Source organism: Oratosquilla oratoria, chromosome 1 (assembly GCF_046742065.1).
Source record: "Oratosquilla oratoria isolate Oo_2021 chromosome 1, ASM4674206v1, whole genome shotgun sequence".
NCBI classification, from domain to species: Eukaryota; Metazoa; Arthropoda; class Malacostraca; order Stomatopoda; family Squillidae; genus Oratosquilla; species Oratosquilla oratoria.
In genome coordinates this window covers 72,299,337-72,318,404 of record NC_134777.1, presented here as the reverse complement: position 1 = coordinate 72,318,404, position 19,068 = coordinate 72,299,337, and the positions used below count along the sequence as shown (strand labels likewise).

Here is a 19,068-nt window from a genome sequence, read left to right as displayed (position 1 = left end):
AGAAGCCTCTTTGTATATAGAAAAGATTGTTTCGTCTGCCACTCTTTATGCGTGTGTGTGTGATTCACCATGGTCTTCGATCACCTGTTGGACTCGTGATCGACAGCTATTTCCCTCCCGGAAGAGAGCTCAGAGCTCATATATGATCGATCTATGGGTAATGCTGTGACACACAACTCCCCGTCCACGAGTTGGAGTAACGACCCGCAACGATACTGAAATTATTTCAGCCCTGGGTGGGATTCGAACTCGGACCGCCGCCGTAGTGGCGGCCGGCAACTCTACCAATGCGCCACCGAGTCGTGTGTGAATGTGTGTCCGTGTGTGTGAGATTCACCGCGGTCTTGGATCACTGGACTTATATTATACAGGGATGCCATTTTGTGGGAATTTCCCACAAATTTGTGGGAGAAATTTGCTCACATGGGATGTTTTGTGGGAAGAATTTAACACCTCAATATATATATATATATATATATATATATATATATATATATATATATATATATATATATGTAATTTCCATTTTTGTTGGAGGTCTCATGGGAATTTTGATTTTGTGGAATTTTGATGGGATATCAAGTAAATGTTAAAATAATAGTAATAATAATAGTGCAAAAGTACATACACAGCTAATTTTCAAATATGTATCAGCCAAGTATCAACAGACGGTTATAGCTGTCCCGGGCCAGGCGGTGGGGGGCTGGGGTGGCATTGGTGTTCTCATAAATTCGTATTTCGTAAGCAGTGTTGCCACTCCTTGTATTTTCCTTCTAGATCTAGTATATATATATTTTTTATCTTTGAGTCTTGTGGTTGTTTTTTTTTCAACCACAAATCTTGTAGTTTTTCATTAACCAAGATAAAAATGTGACAAGTGCCCTAAATTTGTAGATAAATAGGCACTGGTGAAAAAATTAAGACTACCGAATACCAATTATATTCTAGCTAAGTCTACCCTAATACGAAAAACATCATATTTAATCTTTATTGCTTAATGTCTATTTATATGATGTATGTATTGGTACAGAACCTAGAGAGGCAAAGAAGGAGAACGTTTTGCACGTCTCACGGGACCGCAAGCGTGATTTCACATAGAGCGTGTGAGAGCGGACAGTGGAGAGTACGACCAACGTACACGTACAGAACGAATTACGAAATTTGAATAGAGTGCGCAGTGACTCGGACGTACCAAACGTAGGCCTTAAGTGACGACATACAGTTTACATAAAGTAGGTGGACAGGAACAATTAATTGTCAGGACAGTCAGTCTAGAGAGACACACACATGGTTCTCTAATAGTCCAAATAGGATCAACAAATAGACAGAGTTGTATAAAGTTCTTGAGGATCGTGTACCAAGAAAGTGCCTGGGTTAGCTAGCACACGTTGGTCGTCCCGTTTGGAGGCAATCAGTGTTATCCTTGGTCAATGGGACTCCCTAAAACTGCATTTTGAAATGTGCGAAACGAGTGAGCGTTGCTACACAGCAAAACAACCTATCCAAGCTTACAATGATCCTCATAATAAGTTATACCTTTTATATGTTCGGAAAGTATTTAATGAGGTGGTGAGAGTCAACACACTTTTCCAAGGGCAAAATGCTGGGGTAGCTAAACTTACTGAAGACCTGATCGATATGTATCGTAATATTATGCATATGGTGGTAGAATTAGGTCACTTATCAAAATGTGCCAAAGAAGATCTCCCTTCTTTAAAATTTCAGAATTATATTTTGCCTTTGAATGCTATCAAGTTTGGTTATGAATTCAACACATTTGCAGACTCTTGTACCTTAACCATTATTAAGCAGTTGATTAACGTCAAAGAGAAATGTAAAGAGTTTGTACTTGAATTGATTAATCAAGTGCAGCTCCGCCTGCCAGATAATGTTGACACCCTACTTCTTTTACAGAAATTGCATCCTCGTATAGCCACTTCTCAAATCAAGGGTTCTATTGCAACTATTGCTCAGATCTAGTCAGATATATAGATGAACTAGAAAATGAATGGGATGTACTTAGCCTTGAGCAATGGCCAAAATCATATTTGGAAAGCAGTGTTGCATTTTGGGCAGAGGTATATGAAAAACTAGATTCTGCAGGTAACCGGAAGTTCCCTAATATTGCTGCCTTCGCCGTGGCATTATTGTCTTTGCCTTTCTCAAATGCAAATGTAGAAAGGGTATTTTCGGTTATGAACATCGTGCACTCAAAAGTAAGGAACAAATTTAGTTTACGATCTGTTGAGGCTATTTTGAAAATTAGGTATGGCTTGTCTCTTCAGGGTTCATCTTGTGTTGACTTTATTCCCACTGAAGACATGTTAATTAAAGAACTTGTTTGCTAAGGCTGAAGAAAAAACACGAGAAAATCAAGACATTGTTTATTTGGAAGTAGACATAGAATGAAATTGTATTTTGATTTTTTTTTTTTTTTATAATTTCAATGTAGTTTTAGAAGAAATAATTAAAACTTAATTTCAATGTAAAAGACAATACTTTATTTTTATTCTGAATTTTATCTTTCATACAAAAGTAAACTTTAGTTACTGTAACTTCCAACCTATAATGTTTAAACTGCTTACCATTATTTTTGTGTAGAATTTGATTAAATATGTGTTGCAATGAACTTATTTGTGTTATAATAATTCCTTCTTTTTTGTGGGAAAAATGTGGGAATTTAGATTTCCTTGTGGGAATTTTGTGGGAAAAAATTCACTCATTTGTGGGAACTGGCATAGATCACAGCGCCAACACTGCTTATATAGACCAACAGTTGTTAACCTACCGGATGAGAACTCGGAGCTCATATGTGGACCGATCTATGGGTAATTTTGTGACCTTGCAAAATAATGATAAATAGATAAATAAATTAATCAATCAAATCCTTGCAGAGTTGTAATGCTTTTCAGCCCTCAACAGCTGACTTAGCAGTTGAGCGCGGTATCACAGTAAGCTGGTGTCCTTGTATGCGTATGTGGTGGGAGGCGGAAGGGGCAGTGTGTGCACTTGCCCGTGCGTACAGGCTTGGGCCGACAACATCCCTCGGGCCACTGATAACTCATTCCGAGAAAGGATACTAAAGCGTGCAGACGACAGCGCAGGTCAGTCATACCTCCAATTCGTTTATATTTTCCTCATAAAGCTACGGTTACTATGGATGCGAATTCTGACGAATGCGTCAGAACAAGGTGGTTACACTGTACGCGTTTTCTGATATTCTGATAGTGACATAATCATAGTCATTACGTTTTACTTTCTGCCGCCCAGCAAAGATGGACGAACTTGATCAATATTTTATTGTTGAAAGTCCGCTAATAAAGTTAGTGTTGTTAAATGGTGGAAAAAATGAACATGTCAACCAGTTATTTTTTAACAGAGACGACAAAGGAGAGTTCCAAATGTTATTTCAAGAATTTTTGTCTCTCATATCCCACAAACACCTGTTCTCGTACACAAGGCTGATCAATTTATCGTTATCCATGGTGGAATAATAAAATCAATCGAAATTCAACGCACAAAAATACCAAAAACAGACGCAGGTCGCATGAAAATATCAAACTTGTTTGAACGCTCAATTGGTTCTGACGACTTGGTACGTGTTCTGACGTGTTCGTTGCTGCTACTGTAAACACTTTCGTTGGAATGGATGGTGTTTGGTTTTTCTTCGAATTCGTCCGAACTCGTCCGAACAGATATTCGTCAGAATTCGCATCCATAGTAACCGTAGCCTAATCCAAGCACACACGACGATATGTCCCCTTCCTGTAAAATACAAGTATATAAATACACACACACACACTGATAATAGGAATGAGCTAGAGAGAGAGATAACAGGGGGAAAATATAATAGTTCCAGTCTTCCTTAGCGTTTCACAGTTTTCTTCAGTGTTTCACAAAGAGAAAACGGAAGCAGCCAGATGACGTCAGAAGCTGCGCAGAACGGCTCAAACGGTTAGACCTGGTGTATATAGACCTTGGTATGCACTCCCTCCAAGGAGAATTGTGAAAGTTTTCGAGAGAGTATACACCACAAAGGCCGTGTTTGTCCTAGAATGGATTTCTTCCCAAACATACGTCCAAATGATATATTGTGCTAACGTTAGGCGTTGTAGATTATTGTATTTTGATCCAGTTGATAGATAATGCTGATGTTATGTTGTTTTCCAGTCCGTAACGCACTTGTGTTCAACAATATTCTCCAAACATGACTGCTTGATTTCTATTTGAAGATCTAACTAACAAGATCTTAAAACACGGAAGAACAGAAAAGATATTTGATAAACAAAATTATAGTTCGAATATAACACATTCCATTCCTTCCACCACCCTTCCCTCCCTCTCATCTTAGCTCCTTGTGGAAGACAGGTTATCCCTGTATCCTGCCAACTGCCTTGGGTTAGAGGCAAGACACAGTACATCCACAGCAAGCCCGCTTCACTTAGTCGGCGACCCTCCCCCTTCTCCGTTCCCTCATATAGAAACAGAAGATGGGGAGAAATCCCTTCGAGCTGCGTCGAAATAGCATTCACACATAAGTACCTCCTACCCCCCCCCCCATCACTTGTATGACACTATCATCTATACATAGTCACTCTCCACTCATCCGTCTCCTACCTTCTCTCTTGCTCAACAAACATCCCCCTCCTGCTCAACGCCCCCTTCACCCCATCCACCCATCTCATCCTCGGTCGTCCCTCAAATTCACTCCTTCTACCTTCCACACCTCTTTTACCAATCTTTCTTCACTCATTCTTTCCATGTGTCCAAACTATTCCAACACTCTTTCATCAGCCTCGTCATCTCCATTACCACTCTCGCTCTCCTCCTCGTTTTTCACTCTATCCAATTTGGCAACCTCTACCATTTCTCACATAATTGATCTCAAACGCATTAAAAAAAAATGTCCTCTCTGCTTCTCTTAAACTCCAAGTCTCTGCTTCATACAAAACCGTCGGCACAACCACCCCTTCATGTAATATCCTATTTGCATCCATTCCCAGATGCCTATTTCTCTTTTTTTTTTAAATCCCCCAAGGCATTTATTTGCTTCTCTCAATTTACAATTTCCCCATATCTCCGCTCCTCCCTTTAATGCCACATGTGACCCCAGCTACCTAAAGCTATGCACTTCCTCCAGCCTCTCTCCTTTAGAAATTACCTCCAACTCGCTGCAATCCCCTCCCCTTGTACATCTCATCACCTTGTTTTTACCCACATTTACCATAAACTTTCTCCTATCTTCTCAAACTCCGTCACTAACTCCCTTAATTCTCCCCTCTGACCCTGCCACAAAAGATAATAAAACGAAATAAATACAAAATATATAAAATAAATTAACAATGATAATAATAAATCCATCGAGAATTCTCAAAGGTTTTCAGTGTCTACCTTTAGTGTTGTGAAATCAGTGGCCTTGGCTCCTCCCCCCCACCCCCAAGCCATGATGTCATCTCCATGGTACGGATCTCTACTGCACTTTGCTATTGCCGTTATCGTCGTTGTCGTCGCTTTAGCCAGTCCAGGTATGTATACAAGGTTTCAAATTATCGGTTGCTATTGGTGTCTATAGAACTCATTCTGCCTGCCGCTAAACGATTTTATTACGATTATTTATATTACTATTAATATATTCACTACCACTGCAGTAACATTTATTCAAGCTGTCGTTATTCGATTTTATCACGACGCCTCTCAAAGTACACGGACACACATGCAAAGGAGAGAACGGGACCTCCAGCCATAAAAAAGCTGCGTGTCTCGGGTCCGTAGGGACTCTTAAGTCCATAAAATATCAAATGCACAAAAGATGCACTCGCTACCCTACACGGGAGCTTACAACCAGCTCCGAATTTGGAGGTAGCAGATTTCTATCCATCGCCAATGTCCCAGGAAGTGGGCGGGAGGCAGGGATGGCCCTTCATCCACAAAGAATTATTATTATTATTTTTTTAATAAATGGGTGTGGGATGGATAGGGGTGTGTACATGCCTGCATGCCATGGCTGGCTTGCCCCCCCCCCCCGTTTTGTATGAGGGAAGAAAAGATCTTTTGGTATATATATATATATATACATACACACACACACACGATTTTTAAACCAGTTTCTAATGCAACATATCAAGTAACCTCTCATCCCATTCAAAGCGAGGTTAGTTAACAGTTTCTACTGCGGGACATAGTCAAAACCATTTTCTAAATTCAGGTAAATCAAATCTACAATATTCTTTTCCTCGTAGTTTAAGGTAACTATGTCGTCAGATGCAGTGGCGGATCCAGATTTTTTTTTGGGGGGGCTGAACTATGTATAAGTGAGTGGGAAGCGAGCGAAGCGACCCGAATCAGTTGGGGAATTTGAAATGCAAACAATTTTAGAAGCATTTTGAAGTTATTTGCAAAGGTATATTGAGGAAATGATCAATAAATTAGATTGCAATGGCAAAAAACTTTATACACTCGCACATACATGGCTCTTCCTGAAAAGTAGAATACAAGTATGCCAAATAATAAAACTGCCACTTCAAGTTTTTCCATCCCTCTTTCCCAGCGTTGCGCTACAGCATCGTACGAGATCACTTCGGCCAATCAGCATTCATTGCCATCGTACGATACTCTAACTGAAACCGACGAAAGCCAATTGCGCTCCAACACCACCATGACGCTGTCATATGAATACTTACAGGTCCGGTTCGGCCTTCGGACAATGTCAACTAAATCCAAAATACGTTAGATATATATTAAAAGGAGGGTCGGTTAAAAAAAAAATCGAACAAATAGTTCTCTGACAATGGAATTTTAAAGGCATTTTTTTTTTTGGGTGGGGGGGAAGAAAAAGAAAATTGCCATAATGAATATGACCTTCAAGTTAGTCATCATGCTGCCGCCGCATCTACTCGGCGAAATGCCCACCATGTTTTGGGGGTCATTGTTCGGCATTTTTTTTTTTTTTTTCTCTTGTTCATCAACTAAATTTGCAGTCACCGGATAAAATAGGAATCTTCAACTTCGCTTTCTTCTTCAATATTCAGCACAAATTTAACACTTTTCACTTCATTAACTTCATTAATCTTGTCCCCATATCCTACACCTTTTTATATTACTAGTGTCATAAAACGACAAAAGGGGATAGGAGAATATTTAGAGATACTTTAAAATTAATGAAATTGTTTTTCTAGTAATCCCCAAACCCCTATCCCGGTCGTATCCAGGTTCTTTAAAAGAGGGGCAAATTTTATAAGTTTTATTACAAAAAAAATCTTTACAAACAAAATTTACTATAATGAACAATAGTTAATGAACAAGATTTAATCCCAATTTTGAAATAAAATGAGAAAGATTTTTTAAAATTCACGAGACGTTTTCTTTTTTCTATTACAATCCTACGAACACGGGTACACAGATGAAAATAACACGTATAGATAAAAATAAGAAAAACAACAGATAACGAGGGCCAGAAGATGGACAAGTCCCTGATGACACTCCTAATTCAGTCTCCCAAGAAAAAGGTGACCTAACTAAAATAAAAACCCCGAAATAAAATCACGTAAGAAGATAAAAAAGGTGAAGGAATAAAACAGAGATTGAACAAAAGTCTAATCGACACGTTCCTCTCCGAAAAATACTATTCCACTGGAATTTGGAATCCTCGCACCCAACTAAGGAAAATTTCCAAAAAGACTTACGTGGGTTACCTAGGTTGCCTTTCACATCCTTAGGTAAAAAGGGGGGGAGGGAGACTGTCTCCCTCGGAGACCCGCCGATCTGCACTCGGAGATAGAAAGAAGCTGCCGAAGCAAGAGGGTTCCGGGTCTTATAGGAAAGGTGGTGACCCAAGATGGGTCAGAATGCCGAAAAAGGAAAGAACAGGAAGAGTTTCCCTATTCTACGTGAACACGGCACAGAAATCTAATCCAATGTACACGCCTCAAAGGGAACCCACACAGAACTCATATACAAATACACATATCAATAATATAGATCTTAATACTAACAAAATAAAATAAGCACATACATGTAAGTCATTAGTATGGCAACTCATCGACATATCTGACCAAGCCAGTCGGCCAGACGATTGAGTGTTGCCATACGATGGTAAAAATTACAATGTTAAAGGTGTCCAGGATCGTGCGGCGCAGCGCACGTCTGGACACAGAAATACAAAGGACCAGTTGCACGCCATCTGGTCAGTACACAGATAAAAACAAGCTACAAAGAAAGAAATCTAAATATACGCATTCCACTTGGCAATAAGTGCCGCGATGCTGACGGCTACGGCCCGTCTTGCCCAAGGCAAAAGGGGGAATGGTAATTAACAGGACCTGACCTGCTCTGACTCTGGCAGGGTCACTTGGATGCAGTTGAAAGGGGAGGAGTGAGAGTACATGCCACTTACACGTAACACTTCGTGGTACATGACACTAGGGTATCAGTATAAATTCAGTATCTTTTTCCTTCATTCTACTGCTGTTTACATGATGGCTTCCTTTTTAACACACACACATTGTTAACAAAAGGGAGCTCATGCTAAGGGATGAGGGGGCTTAATAGTTCATAAGAGCAAACTAAGGAAGATTAATTATAATCTATGATTGTCATTCACAAATATAAAGGACTGAAGAAATATATATTTCCATACAGGCCATTAGCCAAAACTTATGACTTGGGGAGGGCTTCCTGCATATTTAGGGGAGGGGAGCTGAACACAATAAAAATAGTTAACCTTGTATAGCACTTACGGAAGCAGTAACACAACAGTGTTGTGACACCATTGCTGAACCATCAGACACAGGCTATTATTATGTACGGGTCATGCAGTACAAGTACGTGGAAGCCAAGTTGCAAGATGATAATGTAAAGACATACATTTGCAGCAAAGAATATTCCCGAAACCCATTACTTTACACCAAACTGCAAACTAGCTTCCAGTTTTATTCTGGCAATATATATGACTTTGCAGATTAAACTATTTAGAGTGGACACTAAATAAGAAATTCAGTCATTTGCAGCACTAGTCTAATTTCAATTTATTTATTAGAATGTAAGGTCATCTCCTTTATAAGAGGGAAAGAGCTTTTTAGTATGTGTACATATGTAAGCTCCAAAGACCACTTCTCCTTTACAAGGGGGATAGCTTAATCAAAATACAAACCCACATCACAGATGAAGTTCATTCAACCATTCCTCCAATATCAGCACCTCAAGGATGATGGAATTGTCTAGAGAATAAAACTTTCAACAAATTTCTTATATCTCCTTACAATTTATGCATAGTCCTGGTGACCATCCCTCCCACTCTATGTTCATTAAATGCTCTGCAATATTGAAGGACTTGAAACAACAAAACCACATAATTTACCCTTTCACAAAGAAGCTCACTGAACCCTGACAAACAGAGTAGCTTACTACATAAAACAAAATGCACTACTTTTAATTTCACTTTATGTGTAATTGTTTCATATATTTGACTTATAATTTGTGAACATATAAAGATGACCTACTTTGGCCTTTAAGCCACTTAGTGTTATTCTCTATCTAGTTTAGCTTCTGACTGAAAATCTGTACATTTGTGGGTTGCAATGTGTACATATTATGGAGAAAAAGGTGGGCATGTGGAGGTACAATGAGAAATATGTCAGAAATAGCACTCAAGATGAAGTTCAAGAAAGCAAATTATCAACAATGATAATTCCACAGCTAATATCCCTGAAAATGGTTCTTAACAATAACTTCCTTTTTAATATTTTAAAAATTCTCTGGCAAACATCTATCCCATTTTACATCTGCTCCTCTCCTTGCATTTAACTTCCATTTTTATTCTGTACATCTAGTATGATTCCCAGTTGCTCCTATGCAGCCATTCTTTAAATGCTTATTTCTATTCAGACACCACTGCTTTTATCTCTTCATCCCACCATTCATTGCCTCTTCTTATGTTCCCTCCCAGCCTCTTCATCCCACATACTGTCTTTGTGCACTTCAGCAACTGATTCTTGAAATGTATCCATTCCTCCTCTATCCTTCACTACATTCCATACCCCTCTCAACTGCACCAGATATCCTCCTTTTTCCTCATTCAATTTGTTCACCTTCACCACCCTTCTACCTAATTTTTCTTCCTTCTCCACTTAACATCCACTCTCATTTTCCTTTCCATGAAAACATTATCTCACAATCTACTGCCCTCCCACCTATATACACTGATGTACAAAATTCTTTCATTCCGTCTTTTGGGCTTCACTACATAGTCCATCAGTGCCCTCTTCACCAACCCCAACAACCACCCTGGCTCAAGTGTAGTTATTCTTGCCTTTATTCTTAAATACTGTCCACTATTATCACCCATTCAATCCACACCTCTATTATCATCTCTGCGTTATTGTTCCTTCTCATCCATCCCATATATCTGTCCACAATTACCCATTCAATCCACCTCTCTATTATCATTTCTGGATTATTGTTCCTTCTCATCCATTCCATATATCCGTACAGATGATTTTCTACAGTTCCTCATCACCTACTCTATCATTAAGATTCCTCAACACCAAAATGTTCAGATCCCTCAACACCACAATATTCACTTTTCTCCTAAAACCACACTGATCAATCCAAAATGCTTCTCTCTCCTCCCCCAAATTTTCTATCTTGGCTATATGTGCTCACAAATGCCCGCATCTTCCATTCCAATCTCACTTTTGTCTGTAACAATACCACAAAAACAGTCCATAGAGCACTGACAGCAAATCACCAATTAGTCAATACAGGTATTCCTGTATAGGGTAATAGGTAAGTCTCAATTTTGCAATTTTAATGTCTAGCTTATCTTGCAAAATATATTCATACGTTATAACTTAGGTGTATCACCATATTTACAATTGTATTTGATCTTTGTTTTCGTATACTGTATTATTTTTAAAAATAACTTCTAATAAACATTCAATATTCCCTATCAACAGTACCACAACCTCCCAAGATTGAAGTTATATCTACAGCCACAAACAAAATTGATGTTCAAGTGAAGCCCACAACAGCTGATGATACTACACCTATCCTTGGCTACACACTGTATTACAAGCCTGATTTTAGCAACTGGAAAAGTGTTACACTTTCAGCCTCCATTTCCAAGTACAGACTTACAGATCTGCGATGTGGCTCTAATTACAAGATTTATGCTACAGCCTTTAACAAGTTAGTTTTTTTCTTTTCTTTTCAAGATAAACATTATTGGTGCAAGCACTGAACCTTGTGAAACTCCACTGGTCACTGCTCTCCATCCTAGCATTTTATCCTTTATTTCTGTCCTCATGTATCTTCTCCTAATAAAAAGAAAAAATCTTTCATCCAAGCAAGTAGTTAGCCTCTTAATCTACCAATCTCCACACAAGTTGATTGTGAAGTACTTTATCAAAAGCCTTTTATAGGTCAAGGTACACACATTCCATGCCACCCTCCCTTTCTTGCACCACATTGATCACTCTTGAATAAAAGCTTAAAATTTCTGACTTACATGACCTTCCAGATCTATGTTGAAATTATGGAACTATTTGTGTATCAGGGTGCAAACAACACTTGACACTCAATAACTAATCCTTTTAATAGAACACAAAAGTACAGTACACAACACTCCTTTAAAAAAAATAATGCAGAAGAGAAGAAGAAAATAACACCTTCACTCTGTCAATGCTCAGTCATGATTGAGAAGCAAAGCACTGGTGCTAGTATATGGCAACCACCTCACATTATATACCTAACAGAGTTTTAACAAAAATAAACATGCTATATGTAGGTATAAAACAATTAATCAATATTAAAAAAATGAACATCAATGGAATTACATTTTTATGTATGATATTATTCAACACTCCTGCTCATAATGGCATAATTCAAAAAGATAAAGCATACCAAGCATAGCTCTCAATTTTAAAAATTGTTAAGGATTAAGAGCTTTTGTGAAAATATCTGTAATCATTCCGTCAGATGGATGATATGTAAAGCTTAGCATTTTCTTGCTCATAAAGTCCTTAACATTGTGAAATTAATGTCAACGTGCTTGGTTTTTGGATGCTCAACAGGAATACATAGCTGATTGTCTTCAAAAATAAACATTGGCAATTTAACATTAAATTTAAAACTCTTTAGGATTTTCCTGATCCAAACGGCTTCTTGTGAAGTAGCAGCGAGTATCACATCCTCCACTTCAGTGATAGACAAAGGTACACATGTCTATTTGCTAGTCCTCCATGAAACAAGATATCCACTGAACTTCAGCAATACTTGCTAGTAGATTTGTGGTTGTTGGTATCACCCACCCAATCTGAATCGGAAAAGCCCGTACACTCGAACAAATCTTGCTTAGATACAGTAATCCTAGATCAACTGTCCCTCTCAGATATCTAAATATTGGTTTAACAGCATACTGGTGTTGAATGGGTCTCGAGCAATACCTAACAATGTTACAGCAATTACATAAGAACACAAGAATAAAGGAGACTGCAAGAGGCCATAAGGCCTACACTAGGCCTTATGGCCACCTGTCATCCCCATCCATAAAGTTGTCTTATCGTTTTTTAAAACAACTGATAGTTTCAGCGCTTACTACATGGTTACCAAGTTTATTCCATTCATCGACCACCCTATTAGTAAACCAATTCTTGCCTATTTCCTTCTTAAATCTAAATTTGTCCAGTTTATACCCATACTGTGAGTCCTGCCCTGTTGTTTTATTATGATGACCTTGTTTGCATTACCCTTTTTAGTTACCTTTGATCCACTTGAACACTTCTATTAGATCACCCCGCACTCTGCATCTTTCCAGAGAGTGTAAGTTTAAGTGCCTAAGTGTTTTTGTTGACAAATACATCAAACTACCAACAGCAGACTGATACAAATTAATGTCACACAGATCAGTCATCATTTGCCTTGAGTAGTTGAGTACTGGCGTTTTAACAGGATTAGCGTTATGGAAATCAAATTTCTTTAACACAGTCTCAATGTAAGAGCTCTGATAAATGAACACTTTCTCTTTCTGTTTATCGATATTAATTCTGAGAAAGTATTTCAACTGATTCAAGTCCTTCATTTTGTATTGTTTTGACAAACATTTCTTGATGTCTTGAATTTCAGCAGGTGATTTAGAAGCAATGTTCAAATCACCTACATAAACAGCAATAACACAAATAGAACCACCAGTAATGCGAATGTAGGTACAAGAATCACTGGGTGACCTAATCAAACCGGTGCACAGACAAAATCCCAATGGATAAAATCTCGGTGGACAGAATCCCAGTGGACAGAATCCCAGTGGACAAAATCCCAGGCCCTTATCTTAGAAATGGACAAAAACCCAGTCTCATATATACATACATACATACATATACCAAGGCTTTTTCCCCCTTCCAAGGGAGGTAGCCACAAAGGGAAAGGCATAAAAACACTCCCACCCATTTCATCCCTAAATACACTCCACACCCCTCCCACCCTTCCTCTCATCTGAGCACCTCCTGGATGACGGGTCATCCCTGAACCCTGCCCACCGCCCTGGGTCAGAAGCAGTGTCGCAAGACACAGTACATCCACAGCAAGGCCGCTTCATTTAATCGGCGACCCCCCCTCTCCGTCCCCCTTTGCATATAAGGAGAGGACGGGGAGAAATCCCTTCGGGCTGCGTCAAAATTTACTCACACATACTACCCCACCCACCCACCCCCCCCGCCCATTCCTCCTCATGCAGTCACAACATCATCCATATACAACCATTCTCCACTCACCTCTGTCTCATATATAATAAAAGATATTGTTCACGATCAATTATATACATGCTCCACCTTTGTAATCCTTTGTAATCCTTTGTAATTATTACATTTTATTTTATGTTACACTTTATCACAGACATATGGCATCAACATGTACACATTTTTATTATTATTATTATTCTAATGCAAGCGCCAACACACTGCAGAAATTCCTCCACACTCTTGATGGTCTGCAGAGATTAACAAGGCGCTCTTCAAAGTTCTTCTGTGCTCAGCGGAATCTCTTACGAGGTTGTTCTCCAATCTGGTCTTATACCATTGTAGTAGCAGCAAGTGTTTCATCCTGTCGGAAGGCTTCAATGATAGTCCAAATACTTGGGTGTTTATGACCAACGAGTGCATGGAAGGAGTTATTCCATCCCTCACAGACGTTGTTGGTTCAGTCTTCTCGGTTGATGGTGACTCAAAGACGTTCCATACTGGTGGGGGGAAGATGGGAGGACGGCGACATAAACGGATAGGTGACAGTGGGTCCTTTGGATTTGCAGAGGGTTGCTGAACATGCCGGAATGTTCATGAGACGTAGGTTGAATCAAAGTATGTGACAAGGTCCTCCAGTCCATCAGGTGTATTGTTCTTGAGGTAATCCATACCAGCATCATCATTCAGGGGCAGTAAAGCAAGTCCATCCAGCATACCACAGAACTTGATGCTTTCATCAGATCTGTATAGTCGGACTAATCCCAAATCTTGGATCTTGCACCATGTACTTTATGTTAGATGGTAGAAGCAACATTGAACTGTCATGTATTCCCCAAATACATTGGTTACAGCCTTGATCGTTGCTTGTTCAAAGTCTGTGATGATGGTGGTTGGATCTATATAGTAGCCAAGATGTTCACATTGAATGATTACAGATTGAAGTATCTCTTCATAGATGGGCTCGGTTTGCCCTGGAAGGAGTGCATATACACAGGATACTGCGGAATTTCCGAGTTGGACCTGAATGGCATAAACTTGTCTAAAGATGTTTGGTGCCATGGTAAAGTTACCACCCATGTGGCACTGGCTGCTTTCTGAAACAAAACAAAGTCCTGCTTCAGAGGCAAAAATGATGATCCAGTTGTTACCACTGTTGCTGCCACTGTCATGAATCAGAAACTGTTTCGGATCGTCACCACCTGTAGTAGCCCACTCTCCATCAATCAAGAGAGCTGCAAGTGACTCTGGGTCTTTGGGCTGAATACCTTGCTTCATTCGTCTGACGCCACAGCGGATGGTTTCGGGCTTTCCAGTTTGTCAGTGGCTTTCATAATGGTGTCTGCAAGGATTCTTTTTTTTTCTTTCTTTCTTTTTAGAATCTTTAATTTGGTTAAGTAGTTTGGGTACTGCAACGTATACTTGGTCTTAATCATGGTTGTGCTTTTTGGAACTCAGTGACACTTATGTCATGGTCTGTACTCATTGCTCCTTTGCAGAAAAATGAAGTACGGTTGGGACACTACCAGCAGATGGTGTTCTTGGTTTTGATTTTTCTGGTGTAAAGATATTCTTCAAGGCACAGTTTCAGGCTGCCCTTGTTATTCTTGATGACTTCCATGATGTATTATGACATGACAAGCATAACCCTGCCTTATATATCCCAATTGAAATGTCTCAAACAAGGGGATGCGACAGGATCAGATACATGGTCAGTCCGGACGTCATTAGTAGGTCAGGGGTCAGGTCACGGAGGGTATGCGTACCTAGGGTCAGGTCACTTGTGGGCACAGGGTCAACAGCCATGTCAGCAATTTAGATGGAATGTATAGTAACCTAACAAATTTAATTCTAAATGCACAAAATACATTTCCCCCCTCAAGTCAATATGGAAGAATAGCAATACTCCCAGATGGATAATGGACAGGCTGAAACATGATAGCGGAATAAAAAGAGGACTTTACATAAGAATAAAAACGGGGAATACCTGCATTAGTAAAGTACAAGTAATCAAGCAGATTGAAAGACTTAAAGCTACAAAATCGACAAGGTGCCCCACCAAAGACAAAATCAAATCCCATGGCATACGAGGAAAAATATTAGAATGGATTAGAGAATGGATCATTAACAGAAAACAGTGGGTCATCATAAATGGTTTAAAGAACAGTTGGGGAGTGTTTCTTGAACAACTGCAGGACAATCAATTTGACATCAGTTGTTGTTGTTGTTGTTGTCGTTCCCTAGACTGTCTGTCCGAGCAGTCCCGTCTCCCCAAGGAAGGCCACAGCCGAAACTGGGTTTTCCCACAGATCCTTTATAGAGTGTATGTTGTGTTGTTTCCGTGCATGATTGTGTATAATGCAGTCTTCCATTATGTGTTGTATGGTATGGGGTGAAGTGTTACATCCTGGGCAGCTGTTCACAACACGGTCGTCCAGCCTCTTCTGGTAGCTTAGAAGTGCTGGGTGGTGACCGCATCGCAGTCTGGCCAAGTGGACTCTGTCCTTACGTGGGAGAGAGGATTCAGAAGGGTGGATATCAGGGGGTCTGGCATGCAGCAGTGTGTTGTCTTTCAGTGTGTTAATGGAGCGGTGAGTGATATGATTATGAATATGTTTCCGGAGGCTGGTATTTGATGGTTGTGGAGGAAGAGAAGAGAGTATCTGTGTGTAATAAAGGTCTTTGGGTGTAGTTTTAATGTTTCTTGGTGTGTGTGGGTGTTCTGCTATGTAGTGTAGCGGGTGTGATGTGTTTGTGGTGGCTGCAGCAAGTGTTTGTGTGCCTCTCATGTCGAGGTGGTCCTTGACTTTGAGGACTTTTGTTTCATGGTGTAAATGGTCTGTAGGTGATGTATTTGTGCAGCCTGTAATTGTTTTTAGGGCTTTGTTTTGTATGATTTGAAGGGTGTTGTGGTGTGTCTCACTGAGATTAGGAGCCCATGCAGGACTCGCATAATTCATCACTGAGCGTATGCATTGTTTGTATATTGTTATATTAGTTTCTTTGTTTTGTCCAAATGTTGTTCCAGTGATTGACTTAAGTGCGTTAAGTCTAGGTGTGCATTTGTTTTTTATGTTTGTGAGGTGTTGTTTGAAAGACATGGATGTATCGTATGTTACACCAAGAATTTTCGGTGTGTTTGTGTGTGGTATTAGAGTGTTGTTGATGTAGAGATGAGGTATGTATTTGTGTTCTTTTGTCCAGTTGGTGAGAAGTGTTGCTGTAGATTTGGTTGGAGCTATTTTGAGTCTGTTTGTGATGAACCATGTGTTGAGTGTGTCAAGGTAAGGCTGGATTATTTCTGCAGCTTTGTCTGTGTTACGATGTGTGCATGTGATTGTTATGTCGTCTGCGTAGGAAGAGATTTGTATTTCTGAGGTGTCTGGCGTGGGTAAGTCATGCATGTATAGATTAAATAATGTGGGGGATAGAACTGAGCCCTGTGGTACTCCGTTCTTAATGTTTCTGATGTGCGATGATTGGCCATTATATGACACATGAGCATTCCTGCCTGCCAGATAATTGGCCAGCCATCTTTTGGTGTTATTGTGCATGTCTGTGTTATATATTTTATTTGTTAGGTTGTGGCGGGGGATAGCATCAAAAGCTTTACTAATGTCCAATGTTATAAGAAGTGTTCTGTGGTGGGGCCTATCTGAATTGATGCCATCTAAAATTCTTTGTGTGAGGTTTGTCAGAAGAGTGTTTGTGGAGTGTAGTGGCCTAAAACCGTGTTGTGAGTCAGCAAGGGGAATATATGGTGTGACAAGTTTAAGTATTAGGCGTTCAATGACTTTAGAGGGGGTGCAGAGAAGTGTGATTGGGCGGTGCGATGTTGGGATTGTTGGGTCTTTGTTCGGTTTTGGAATGGTGATTATTTTACCATGCTTCCAGATGTCGGGTATAGTGTTGTGTGAATAGCTGTAGTTTGCAATGTTTGTGAGTGCGTGTATACCTTGTGGTCCAATGTGTTTTAGGTGGATGTTGCTTATGTTATCAGGGCCACAGGCAGATGAGTGCTTGAGACTATGCATTATGAGTTTTGTCTGACTGTCTATGAAGGGTGTATAGTCTGAGTCTGTGGGAAAGTCTATCTTACGTCGAATGGTGCGTCGGTCGTCAGGGTGAGATGTAAGATGGCTCGTCTGTGCAAAATGACGTATGAGTGCGTTTGCTTGTTGTCTGTTTGAGGGTAGATTATCTGTTGTTGTGATTATTGCTGCGTGAGAGCGTGTAGTGTTAGTGTTGGATAGTGTGATGCTGTTGAGTGTTTTGTACAATTTGCTGGTGTTTGTTTTGTGATCAAGTGTATTGATAAAGTTTTGCCAATTCTGTGTTTTTTGTTCATGTATTTTATTGGCAATCACAGTGTTTAGTGTTTGTATTTGGTCTGCTATGTTTTGAGTGATAGGTGTGGGGGTATCGTGTTTAAGTGTGTCACGTTGTCTGATGAGGCCTTGGATTTCTGGTGTGAAGTTGGGGTTGTGTGATTTTCTGTTGCCTCTAGGGATGTATCTCTTGTCTGCGTTTTGTATGATTGTATTAAAAGCGTGCACAGCATTGTTTATGTTTGTGATTGGTGTACTGTTAAGTGTTTCAAAATGTTGTTCTGTCTCTTCAGTAAAGGCTTCCCAGTTAGCTCTCTTGTAATTGGTGTAAGTGTGTCTGTGGCCAGCTGGGGTGCATCTTGTTTTGGTGGTGATGATGATTGGAAGGTGGTCAGAACCAAGGGCTCCGACCACTCTCCATGATGTTGTTGGGGTTAGGCAGGGGGAGCAAAAGGTGATATCAGGAGAGGAGGGAGTGTAGAGGGCTTGGTATGGGATATGTGTATGATTATGCGTGTTGTTCATGATAGTCAATGAGTCGAATTGAGTCTGTATATCAAGCCCTCTGTCTGTGTCAGGGTTGTCGACAAACCAGGCAGACGACTTGGCGTTGAAGTCACCACCCATGATCAGGTTGGGGATTGAGGTTAGTTGGCTGAGTTGAGGTCTGAAGGTGTTTGGAACTGTGGGGGATGATTGGGGGGGAATGTACATGTTAACTATTGTTAGTGTTGAATTGTTACCTGTGCGGATACGAATGGATTGGGTTTCTGTTGTGTTATCTGTGGTAGGGAGGAGAATTTTGGTTGTGGCACTTGTGTCCACAAAACAGATGGAATGGTGGATCAGGGTGATGAGTCCACCGCCATTGCCGTCAGTCCGGTCTTGCCTGATGGTGGTGTAATTATGAAATGATGGTGATTTGTGTGAGTGTCTTAATTTTGTTTCTTGTAGAATTGCAATGTGTATGTTGTGTTGTTTAAGAAAGTGTTCAAGTTCATGTTTTTTAGTGT

At 39.9% G+C, this 19,068-nt stretch overlaps 1 protein-coding gene across 1 annotated transcript in view; it reads left to right on the top strand.

Moving 5' to 3' along the window:
• The first annotated feature begins 2,987 nt into the window (after nucleotides 1-2,987).
• LOC143028529 (cell adhesion molecule Dscam1-like) overlaps nucleotides 2,988-19,068 on the top strand; it is a 62,485-nt gene continuing 46,404 nt past the window's right edge. The window contains exons 1-3 of the mRNA XM_076190781.1: nucleotides 2,988-3,104; nucleotides 5,377-5,525; nucleotides 10,953-11,184. Of these exons, the coding sequence (XP_076046896.1) occupies nucleotides 5,444-5,525; nucleotides 10,953-11,184 (314 nt within the window). The 5' untranslated portion in view covers nucleotides 2,988-3,104; nucleotides 5,377-5,443. The remainder of the gene's footprint in view (nucleotides 3,105-5,376; nucleotides 5,526-10,952; nucleotides 11,185-19,068) is intronic.